The sequence below is a fragment of the Oxyura jamaicensis genome (assembly GCF_011077185.1).
Source record: "Oxyura jamaicensis isolate SHBP4307 breed ruddy duck chromosome Z unlocalized genomic scaffold, BPBGC_Ojam_1.0 oxyZ_random_OJ64908, whole genome shotgun sequence".
Classification (NCBI taxonomy): domain Eukaryota; kingdom Metazoa; phylum Chordata; class Aves; order Anseriformes; family Anatidae; genus Oxyura; species Oxyura jamaicensis.
The window spans coordinates 1-11,675 of record NW_023305403.1 but is presented as its reverse complement, the minus strand read 5'-3'; the positions used below and the strand labels follow the sequence as shown (position 1 = coordinate 11,675).

The following is an 11,675-nucleotide window of genomic DNA, read 5'->3' as shown; positions in this document are numbered from 1 at the left end:
TTTTTTCCCTTCCTTCAACCTGCTCTCCCAGAAGCCCACCCAGCGTCACTCCCTGGCCCAGCTCTGGCCAGCAGCAGGTCCCTTTGGAGCCATCTGCAGCTGGCTCTGCTCTGACATGGGGCAGCTGCTGGGCTCTGCTCACAGAGGCCACCCCTGCAGATCCTCTGTTAACAAAACTCTCCCACATAGACCTAGTTCACAATGCCATAGATTTCAAGATGAAAACGTTTTTTTTTTCACCATTGGTTTCCCTGCTGCTTATGAAGGTGGCATAATTTGTACATCTGTATGTATCTTACCCTTTTAACCACTGGGCAGCAGATGAAATGATGAAATATTTGTTTAACCTCCCTCCAATGGCCTTGCTGGGCAGCCTTATAAACTGTTTCTGCAATACACTCTCTCATAAGGAAAGAATGTTGGTTTTTACAGATGTTGCTATGAAACAGTAATTTTATTTATTTATTAATTACTGTGTAGGAACTCCTGGTGCTGTATTTGAAGGATCTAGAAGAGAGAAAAGAACAAGAGGCTGGTAACAGAAGGTGTATAGAGCAAGCTGCTAATGATCTGAAGGTAAAGCATAGCTTCCTTCTCCCCTGGATGGTTGTTTTCCAAGGAGAGACATCTTGCTCTGTCTGTAGCTCTCCATAACCAGATAGCTGTTGCTTCCCAGGAAAGGAATGTTTTTCGTGTATACATTACAACATCCTACTATCAAAGGGAGAGAGGAAGGGAAAGAGTTTCTAAAGGCCTGTCCCTCATCCCCTGCTCAGCCAAACACCTTTGGGAGAACCTAGTTGGAATGTCTGTGCAGAGGAATAGTAAATATTCCTAACAACTTACTTTATTCTGACTTTACTGATGTATGTTGCATTGCACAGAATTGCATTATTAATTCTGACTGAATTCAGAGTGTTGTAAACAAGAAAAGCTCTATTAACTTTCCCCTAAGAATGGGGATGCATGCTAAGCTCCATTTATAGCGCATGAACTGGCCTTTGCTCCAAGGAGCATCTCTGAACTTCTCTGTTACAAAAAGACCAGTAAAAGTTGGAGGAATCTCTGAAGAGCTTTGGACACTGTGGTTTGCTGTCACTTCCTTTTGGATGCTTTCTTTTCCCAGCAGCTCCCTGACCCTAACTTGCTTTAAAAAGGGGATAAAGCGTTGCTACAAAAGGACCAGGTCCTCTGTTCGTAGGGGTTGGTACCTGGCCTGGTTATATTCCAGCTGAAAACTGTGTTCTCCACATAAATAAGCATCGCAGAATCTGCCCTCAAGGTTTTCCATCCAGGAGATAAGCAGGAAGATCCTGACTGTGCTTGCCCTTAACTGGGTAAACACTCATTTCTAAAGAGATGGAGCAAACTGGTAAAATTCAACAGAAATGTGTCATTGACAGCTGAAATGTTAATGGTCTGTTGAATATGGGGCGGTCACTCTTCTGCTTCACCTTTAGGCACACGCTGCTATGGCCAAAAAGCAGCTGTCAGACAGAATGACTGAGCTCCAGTTACTGCTTCGCGAAGAGGAGAGCCTGGCGAGAAATTTAATTGATGAAAAGACTCAGCAAGCCCTTGAAGCACATGGTCAGCAGGTGGAGTCCTGCCGAGAAAAGCTTGCATCCCTGGAGACCTTCTCATGTCGAATCAGAGAAACGCAGCAGAACAGTGATATAATTCAGTTTCTGGAGGTGGTATTGTGTGGTCTTGTTCTGCCTCTTATCCTCCTAGTCCCTGGTAAACTGCTCTAATGGTTACCCTCTGTAGATCCTTCTGTATGAAAGCAGCATCTTTCTCACTTTTTTTTTTTTTTTTTTTTTTTTTTTGTTATTTTGGTGGACTGGTTTGGTTCCTCATTTTTGAGCTGTTAGGTGTTCATGCCGTGACATTGACATCAGGTCGGTATGAGAACCACATTAATTTTAAGCATACGTGAAACGAGTTAGGCCTGTCTCCTCATCCTGCAGATTAATGCTGTATCGGGTCTTTCCTTACACAGTGTAACATGAACGTCTGAGGAAGGGCAGCCCTCCCTGGGAACCTGAGGAGGAAGGCTAAATTGGCTCGTTCCTTTAATTGCAAAAGATGCCAGTCTCCCCAAGCTCATTTTACTGGAGTGCTTTTCTTCTTGCCTACCGATAAATGTCAGCGTCTCTTTCCTAACGGGCTGCTGAACAGTCTGAGCACAGCAAGGGTTGCCTGTTACAGCCCTTAAGTTAATTCACCTAGTGATGGACCTGTCCTTGCCCTCTGGTGTGTGGGAGCTGGCAGGAAGAGTCCATTCGTGCCACTGTCTGTACTAACTGGAGGATTTGCCTTTCCACCCTCAGAAATCCATAGAAATCGAGAAGGAAATGCAGGAGACGAAGAGCCAGCTAGAACAGTGGCATCCGATACCTCTCTCATTTGAGCATGTACTCAACTACTACAAGCACCTCATGACAGTGCTTCAGTCCGTTCTACAGAAACCACTAGAAGTCCGGCTTAAAGAAGGTACTCTCAAGAGTGCTGTGAATTTTGCTTCCTCCTGTCTGCCTTCTGAGTTAAGTGTGGTCTGTAACGTTCTTTTACTAAGTAAACTAAGCTGGAGAAAGCAAGCATTTCAGGTATGGGTGCTGTTGTCTGACAACCCTGGTGTATCGTTGCTATAGCTGTGGTGATGTAGGAACATGTGAGGTTTCTCTTTCAACTCTGAAGAGGTCTTTTATGTCTTCAGATGCTTTTTTTTCCAGCCCTATCAGTTATTTCAATATAGATTACTTATCTCCACAGAGCTTACCTTATTTTTATCCCTAGACCGTCATGCCTACACCATGCAGCTGCTCTGTCCTTTCAGTTACTGTTAAGCGATGTGACAGAACATCTGCAGACATGGGACATTGGGTACCTCTAGAAATCGAAAGCTTTTTGTAGTTGATTCACCTAGTGATCCCTCTGTCTCAGGCACTCTGAAAAAACTCTGTTTTTTGGTAGTTTAAAGGTGGGTTAACATGTTCTGCTTAGAGGGCCTTTTATCTTTGAGCTCGTATTTCGTCCTTAAATGACCTTTTGCATGATTGAGGCAAGGAGTTCCCTAACACAGAGCTGCAGAGCCATGTAACCATGGGGAAATCCTGATGCTGGTTGAGTTACAGGTCAGCAGGGCCACAGTGGCCATCAGATTACATCCAGCTACCTTTTAATGATCCCATTTTTGAGAGCTGTCACCAAGAACAGTAGAGCAGGGTGCTGGGGAAAATGTTCTCACCAGACCTGGAAGCTCACTACAGGATGAGTGGGAAGTTGCTAGACAGTGCCATGGAGGTGCTCTGTGGCTTGTACCTGTAGTTGTCTGAACAGCCCGACCATGTTCTCACCTGGTGTGTGCCGTGTTTTTGGAGGAATGGGAGGTGCTTGCCTAGGGCTGTGCTGGGTTGTGGAGTACCATGGCATCATTGGTATCTAGCATCTCTGTGCTATCCAAGGAGCTTAAAGTAGAAAGCGTGCAGAGTGAGCGCCCCTTTTCCAAGAATAGTACAGATTGTCCCATGAAAATTGGAATATGGGGTGACTGTATAACCTTACTCGGAATGTGGGTGGAATTCGCAGCAAAGAGGTAAAACCCAAGTAACCTATCTTGCAATATCCCCCCTGGTGTTCTATTTTATTTTTAAAATCTTGAGAGTAGAGCCATCTTCTTCCACTGACAGACTTACCTAAACTGTCCCTTTTCATTTCTGCCCAGATGTTTTCAGCAGCCTTAATGCCACCACAAAGAAGGAGCCTGGAACAATGCTGAAAACCATGTCTCCCGTTGATCGTTTGCTTTTCTTAAAACGTAAGTATGGTTGCATAAAAGCTAGAAGCACTCCAAACACTCATGGCTTTCATTAATAATTCATCTGCATCACCGAAGCAGTCAGTGAATGTGTGCTACCATTATCGTGAACAGGTCTCTTAGAAGGGTTCCTGCTGTATGGAAGGAACAAGTTCTCAGCCCTGCTTGAGAGCCAGTACCCTTTTCTGTATCTCAGGTTGGGAAAGAAATTTTAGTTTCTGCCTGTGAAGTCTTGATCCTATGTTTTTATTAAAAACTGCCAGTGTGTGAACGAGTTCATGGCTGATTTAGTTTTCTGAAGACATTCATATTCTCCATGTCATCGTGGTCTGTCTTTAATTATATCTGTCCATCATGCATGGTTGGACCAGATGATTGCAGAGGTCTTTCCCAACCTTAACGATTCTATGATTCTATGTAGTGTGTCTAGGGACAATCCACAGGTCATCATTTCCTCCGGTGCTGGTAGGGAAGATGTATAGCGAATTGTTTCACCTCTCTGATGGAAAGCTAATCGTCTCTGCGCTGCAGGATCCACATTGAGTCATTCACTTTGTAACCATAACTTGATCTTTTTAGGGTGCTGGGGCAGGTAGTATGTGTCAACGAGCACTAGCCACAAAGAGAACACTGCAGAAGCTTTTGTCTGGCAGTGAAGTGGGCTCCCCCAGTTCTCATGCATCTCAGTCTTTATCCATCTCCTTCAGGCTGTCTCCTGATGGATTAATAGAGAAAGTACTGCATTTGTTTCATGTGTGAGGAGACAGCTCTTTAAGGGCTGAAAAGACAGTATCTCAACTCTATTAAACCTAAAAATGACAAACCTCATTAAGAAAGATGCTGGACGCAGCGTCCCATAGTCCAGCAAAATTGTCAAGCCTTAGTGATGAGTATTTTAAAGTCACTTAGAGATGTTACTGCTGGGGAAAAATGGCAAGTCTGGTAGTCCAAACAACTGCAGCGGTTTTGCATTACTTTTCTAGTCAAATTCACATCCATGCTCTCATATACTGACATCTGGATGCAGTTCAGTTCTTTTTTTTCTTTTTCTTTTCTTTTTTTTTTTTTTTAAGCAATGGATGTATTTGCATTTTAGTAACAATCTATTTATTAGGAACACTTTTTATGAAAATCTTGGGTTTTGGGCAAATTTGACAGACTTATCACCACTAATTTGCACAGCTTTTCACGTGCTTTCTCAAAGAGAAGCAGACACTGAAGCCAGGCCTCTAGAATCACCCCTACTTTCAAGTGACACTTTCAGTCCCTTTTGGTCCCAATGTCTTCCGTGTTCTGTACAGACAGCATCCCCACCATTTACCTCTTGGAAGGTGACTTGAAGCCAAGGCTCAAAGACAGCCAGAGAGACATTGACAAGAGAGAATCCTGCAGCACACTGTATTTACCTTCGTAATTCCTGTTTCCTGTCTTTTGTCACCAACTGTGCACCCAGGTGGGCGTTAGTGCTTGCAGTGTTCACCCACCTAAAACACCTGTGCAGACCGCATGAAAGCCAGCGCTAGCTTTTCTGACTGGTGCTTCACCCCCAAAGTGCAGTGGAGATCACAACAGTAAGATGTTGCATGTGCAAGACCTATCCCTGTGGTGGTATGCGTTTGGAAGTTTCAGCTTGTTGTCTGCAGTCATAATACCAGAATTAAAATTAAGAAAGTTTTATTTATTTATTTTTGTTTAGAAAATGGCAATACTTCTGTTAACACTTGCTGCATGTACAGTGCTGTTTGCCTCTCCCTTTTATTGTAGTAAACAGGTACAGTTTGAAGGGGGTAGAATCATCAGCAATGAGCTCTCTAGCACCTTCACATGGATGTTAGACATCAGCAACTCTTCCTGTACGTCTTTGCCCCAGACTAAGCAACTGCTTCATTCCTGATAGCCAGGTGTGTGCAGCCCAGACCAAGACGGTCTGTTAGCAAGGCTGTGTATAAAACAACAGCGACTGGTGCACCACTGGTTCCTGTATGTTAAATATAGCTAATGCTAGGGGCCACAGCAAGGCAAGGGAGGTGTGGCATGCAGCTGTATCTTTTAGTCACGACTCGTGTACTACTTACTTGTCTTTCTGAAACACCACAGATGGGTATAGAGGTCTTTTTCTGGCTTTGTGACTTCCAGTCCTGTAACAGCTGCTTCATGGTGAGAATATTCTAAGCTGCTGCTAAGACAGTGATTTCTAGGGTATAGTTCCAGACTGTGGTTTTTCTTCTGTAAGTTACAGGCTAGGTGAAAACTTAGTGCCGTAAGTCCTCTGGGAGCTGGTTGGTTGTGTTCCTTCACTACTTAAACGCTGCTGCTCCTCTGAGCTGTCGTGCCTCTGTGTGAAACCAACTCCTAGCCTGTTTTTCAAATGTGATCTCGCTGAAATGAGGTCTCACAACCAAAGAGCCTGCTCCAGTGCTCTCTAAAAACCTTAGGCTGTCATCACGCTACCAGTCTCCAACTATTCCACTTAAAAGCAGAAGCTCTGTGTTTATTCCCTACCTAGTTGTATTCTTACCATTTGTTAAACACACATACACTGTTTTACATATTTTTCTTTTACTGACCTGCTTTAAAGCCAACGCAACTTTAAAGCATCAGTGCATGTTGATAGTGCAGTGTTTTCCAATTAAAAAATGTCTGTTTCCTTACAAATCTGCAGTTTCCAAGCCATTGCCAGCTGTGGGCTCTTTTTCAGGCTTTCTGTAATTTTGGGCTTCTTTCATGAGTTGTGATAAATGTAGCAAGTACGTTTTTGGTTTTGATTGCAGATGCAAGATCGCCAACCTGGGAATACAACAGCCTTCATCCTAGGCTGAAGTTGTCTGATGACCTTCTAGTAGTAAGCTGCAATTGGAGGAGGATGTTTTACCCCTGTGTTCCCCAGAGATTTGATAAATTATGGCAAGTGCTAAGCAGAGATGCGTTCCTTTCCGGGAGCCATTACTGGGAAGTTGACCTCCTTCAGGCTGGAACTGGGTGGTGGATTGGCGCAGCCTACCCCTCCATTGGCAGGAAAGGAGACTCTGAAACCTGCCGCCTGGGCTGGAATAGGGCATCGTGGTGCATCAAAAGGTTTGATTTTGAGTACTGGGCATTCCACAAGGGGGAGAGGATCCCTCTCACAGTAGAAGATGATCCTGATCGCATTGGTGTTTTTCTGGATTATGAAGCGGGGATCCTTTCCTTCTACAATGTTACGGATGGCATGGCCCATCTGCACACCTTCCGCTGCAAGTTCACAGAGCCAGTTTACCCAGCCTTGAGGCTCTGGGAAGGGTCCATTGGGATCTGCAAGCTAACATAAGGAATGAAGTAAAAAAAAAAGCTTCCTATTTCAAGGGTTTGGTATGAAGGCCACTTCTGTAGTGATCTACATGAATTACTCTATGTCATATGGAAGATTCAGCTGTGATGCTTTTAAAAGGTAACAGTGAAGTTGAAGAAAACCAATTGTTGTGTTTAATGTCTATGTGTTTGCAGTGGGGGAAGTTGATCTGCCATTTATAAATGATGTCAATATTATCACCAAAAGTGCCATACATTATATTTTTTGTACTTGATTCAAATTTGCAAAATGGAAAAACCCTGGATAGAACCTGAAAAAAAGTTTATTACAACTCATATTTGAGCCTGAGAACTGCTGTCTTTTTTTTTATCAGCTCTGTCCCCTTATCTTCCTGGAGCGGTTACAGTTATGCGTCATACTGGGTTTAGTTTGGCTCCAGCTTCAAGTGGACATATTTCCTGATTTTATAGTTGATGTCAGATTTGGATAATGAATGCACTAAATTAAGTGGCTTGTACTGAAGTATCAGCCCATGGAAGAACTGAATAGAAGCAACGACTGATAGAGGGGTACCTTTAGACAGAGCTGAAGTGGGAGCTTCTGTAGCCACACTCCGTAGTCATGAGCTGGTCTTATGTGTCAGAGGCTCTGAAATGGGATCCTCAGTGGCCCTGTTCTTCCAGCTTTCAAGGATTACTTTTCATCTGCTGTTTCTATACAGGGATAATGATTTATTCTTTTTCCCAGGCTCAGAGAGTCACAGGGAACAGAGTTCAGTCCCATTGGCAGCTGGTCACCAGTGGCTTTCTCCAGGGCAAAATTCTGGCTACAGTTTTCTTGACCTGTGCAAATGACCAAGTGCAACGTCATTAAGTTTGCAGATGATCCCAAGTTAGGCAGGAATGCTGATCTGCTTGAAGGTAGGAAGGCTTTTCCCCGGAACAGCCTGCCCAGTGAAGTGGTGGAGCCCCCATCCCTTCAGGTATTTAACAGATGTGTGGACGTGGCTTAGTGATGGGACTCCATATGTCAAGTGGATGGTTGGACTTGATGATCTTGAAGGCCTTCTCCAACCTAGATGATTCCATAATTAATTAAAGTCCTAGAAATCTTTGGAGCCTGTGTTGCCAGCATTCCCTAGAGCTAGCTGCACTGCCCCACTGAAGGAGCGCTGCCACTTGAAGCAAGCAAGGTAATCTTGGGTGGTTACAATACTAACTGCCCTGAAATCCTCTCTGCTGCTAGCAAAGCACTGACCACACACTGAAACACAAAAACACTAGCTTGTTTTATAAGCTCAATTTATTTTTAAAATTTGCCATTAAAAAAAAAATCTTTTAACAATTGTTTCTTAATGTAAGGCAAGCATACTGCATCAATCAGAGCTTACAGACTGTCACAAGCACAGGACTCAAAGACCTCTTCTCCCCTGTTTAAATACAGGACTACAGTCTCCTCAGAACTGAAGAAGGGTAAACATTTTGAGAGTAAACTGCTCACAGGTACAGAAACACAACCATCAAATTCAAAATACTTCACCAATTCATAACCAAGAGGTAGCAAGTTCCAAATAACCGTAACTAGTAAATGGTTCTGTCACAGACAAATGCAGACAAATGAAAACAATTTGGTTTTGTGCTGAACCAAGCTAGCTGAGAGATGCGTTGTACCTGCTGCCATACAGATCCTTCCTGGACAAAGGTAAGGGCTGCAGCCTAATGGGGAGAGGAACTGCATTTCTTACTTGAAAAGTAAACTGTGATGGAAGGTTGGAGCGCACAGAGACGCATGGACTGTCATGCTGTGATCTAGTCGGTGATGTGAGCTAGTCAAGCAGCCAACCTCAGCTGTGTCAAAGAGCAACAAGTGGGAAAACAAAAATCCCAATGCAGTGCCTTTGCTTATTAGTCCAGAAAGGAGGCTGCTGCATCTTTACCAGCATGAGAGGTTGCCCCCAAATACAAATACAGATACCAAGTGCACTGCAGAAATCATTAGGATGCCAGGATTCAGTCAGCTGATGGTGGATGCTTTTGCCGGTTTCTGGATGCATTGTTAAAATTTATTTCCACTGATCCATCTTGGACCAATTTTTCCCCTTACCCTGTCCAGCTTGCTCTCTTGCCTTTCAGTTCACAAAAAGTACAACAAGGATCTTTCTCTGCCTGTTACATGGGGGCTTTCTACCCATCCAATTTACTACATTTCTTGGAACTGTCCCTTGAGAATGTATGGCCATGCTGGAATCTAGTTTCTCTCAAGGAGCTGTTTTCTTCCTATAGTGGCATTACTGAATAGACAGTTATCTCCCCTCACTGTAATGCTTCATTTCAACTTTGGCCACCTCTATTCCTTAGGCAGGTTCCTGCAAACCATTTATCTTGAGACCTCTTTTTAGATCTTAAGACATATCTTGAGAAAAATCTATCAAGTTGTATGTGTAAAGTTTTCTTTATGTTTATGTAACCTTGGATTTGTCTGCATTTAACTCCAACTAGCATCCTATTTTTTGCAGGGATGAGGAAAATGATGGAAGAGAGAGGGAAACATCAAAGATACAGCACTATGACAATTCAAAGTGTAGACAAATTATTAGGATTTAGTGTATTCTTACCAGAAAAGGCAAACTGGAAAGCAGCAGACCTTGGTCTCTGATTTGGCAAAACTCCGAAGTAATCTAGATCAAGTGGAATGGAAAAGGAGTATGGTATTTTCTAGACACACTGATACACAATTTCTAAAAATTGCTCTTCATAATTTATATCCCCTTGCTGCAAAAACTTCCTGCTAACTGGATCTGGAAAATTCTAATCTGCTTGGATCCTTTCTTCTAATCTACCATGCTGCTATACTTAAATATGTTGTGCAGTAGGGCAGTCCTACATCATGAAATGTGTAACAGAGTACTTTGGTTTAGCACTTTACTTTCTTGACATGATTTTCTACTGCCTGCTCAGTGATGGTTTCGTCTTCTTCAATATGCTTTTTAACCTTCTGGCCCAGCAGATCGAAGATGGCTTCTGGAGGAAATCCCTTAGGCTCTCCCACCTTCACTGTCAGCATGTCAAGGGTCAGTATGGTACCTTCAGGAATTGTCACCTTCGCCACAACAGACTTCCCCAGCTACAGGGGAGAAAAGAAAAAGTTTAAGTCAAACACATTCCTAGACACTGTGGTGGTTTTACCGAGCTAGGCAGCTGAACACCACAACTGCTCCCTCACTCTCCCTCCTCAGATGAGGAGGGGAAGAAGTAAAGGAAAGAACAACTCACGAGTTGAGATAAGGCTAATTTAATTAAAGAGAAAAAATATTATTAAGGAGATAATATTATTAATTAAACAATTCAACCAAAGGGAAAAAAAGGGAAAGGGGAAGAGGGAAGGGGAATAACAAAACACGTAAAGGCTATGTGGAAGTGCAGAGGAAAGAAATTACTCTCTACTTCCAACAAATGAGCGATGCTTGACCACGTCCTTGAAGCAGGGCCTCAACGCATGTAGCCGGTGTTTGGGAGGAGGACAGACATCTTCACATTGAGAGCCCACCCCTCCCCTCTTCCTTCTTCTACCTTTTATTGCTGAGTGTGACATCATATGGTATGGAATATCCTTGGTTGGCTTAGGTCAGCTGCCCTGGTGATGTTTCTCTCTCACTTTTTTGCCCACCCCCTAGGAGGGTTAGAAAGAGTCCTGATGCTGTGCCAGCACTGCTCAGCAGCAGGCACAACACCGGTGTGATACCACTGCTGTTCTAGCTACAAGTGCAGAGCGCAGCACCGTATGGGCTGGGAAAGTTAACATCCCAGCCAGACCCCATACAGACACAGAATACCCAAAGAGGTAAAAAAAAAAATCTGCAGTTACTTGGGAAGAGGTTGTGTGGACTGCCCTCCCCACTGGTTATTTCTTAGTCCAAATTAAGTTTGAGTTAGCATGGAAGCCTTCACTCTCTCTAACAAGGCTGTCTGGAAGATCTAAACCCAACGTCTCATTGAAATATCCCAGAAACAGAATTGAGACAATCTCATTAGACTGACTAGTATTCTAGCTTAGTGCACAAGCAGCTCACATAGAGTCATACACAACTATAATTCTGCTTAGTTACTCACTGAATGATATGCATGGAACTGCACTATACTCAAAACTGCCAGCATTATGCTTCGGTAAAAATAGTTAAGAAATAGTACTTTATAGGAAACAATGGGTCTACAAAGAAGTTACAGTGTGCTGCGCCTTATCAGTGTGCATGCTGCTATCTAGCAGCAGAAAATTTAAAGTACAGAGGTAGAAACACTGCTGCAGTAACTGAGATATTGAGACTATAAACCTAAGTATAATGTGCATATTATCAAGCTGTTTTTCTGAGCTGTATTGGTTTTATGTGGCAAGGGTTTGGTAGCAGGGGATCTGCAGGGGTGGCCTCTGTGAGCAGAGCCCAGCAGCTGCCCCATGTCAGAGCAGAGCCAGCTGCTGATGGCTCCAAAGGGAGCTGCTGCTGGCCAGAGCTGGGCCAGGGAGTGACGCTGGGTGGGCTTCTGGGAGAGCAGGTGGAAGGAAGGGAAAAAA

At 43.6% G+C, this 11,675-nt stretch overlaps 1 protein-coding gene across 3 annotated transcripts; it reads left to right on the top strand.

Moving 5' to 3' along the window:
* The first annotated feature begins 106 nt into the window (after positions 1–106).
* Positions 107–7,413, top strand: TRIM14 (tripartite motif containing 14). 3 transcript variants are annotated; one of them, XM_035313350.1, is made up of 6 exons: positions 107–576; positions 1,461–1,694; positions 2,334–2,496; positions 3,728–3,820; positions 6,592–6,662; positions 6,789–7,413. In XM_035313350.1, the coding sequence occupies exons 2-6, from the start codon at positions 1,473–1,475 to the stop codon at positions 7,125–7,127; spliced, it is 888 nt and encodes a 295-aa protein (XP_035169241.1). In that variant the 5' UTR covers positions 107–576; positions 1,461–1,472; the 3' UTR covers positions 7,128–7,413. The 3 variants fall into 3 exon arrangements, with proteins under 3 accessions (XP_035169241.1, XP_035169240.1, XP_035169242.1); XM_035313349.1 differs by having other exon boundaries at positions 116–576; positions 6,592–7,413; XM_035313351.1 differs by lacking the exon at positions 1,461–1,694 and having other exon boundaries at positions 116–576; positions 6,592–7,413.
* Positions 7,414–11,675: the final 4,262 nt, after the last annotated feature.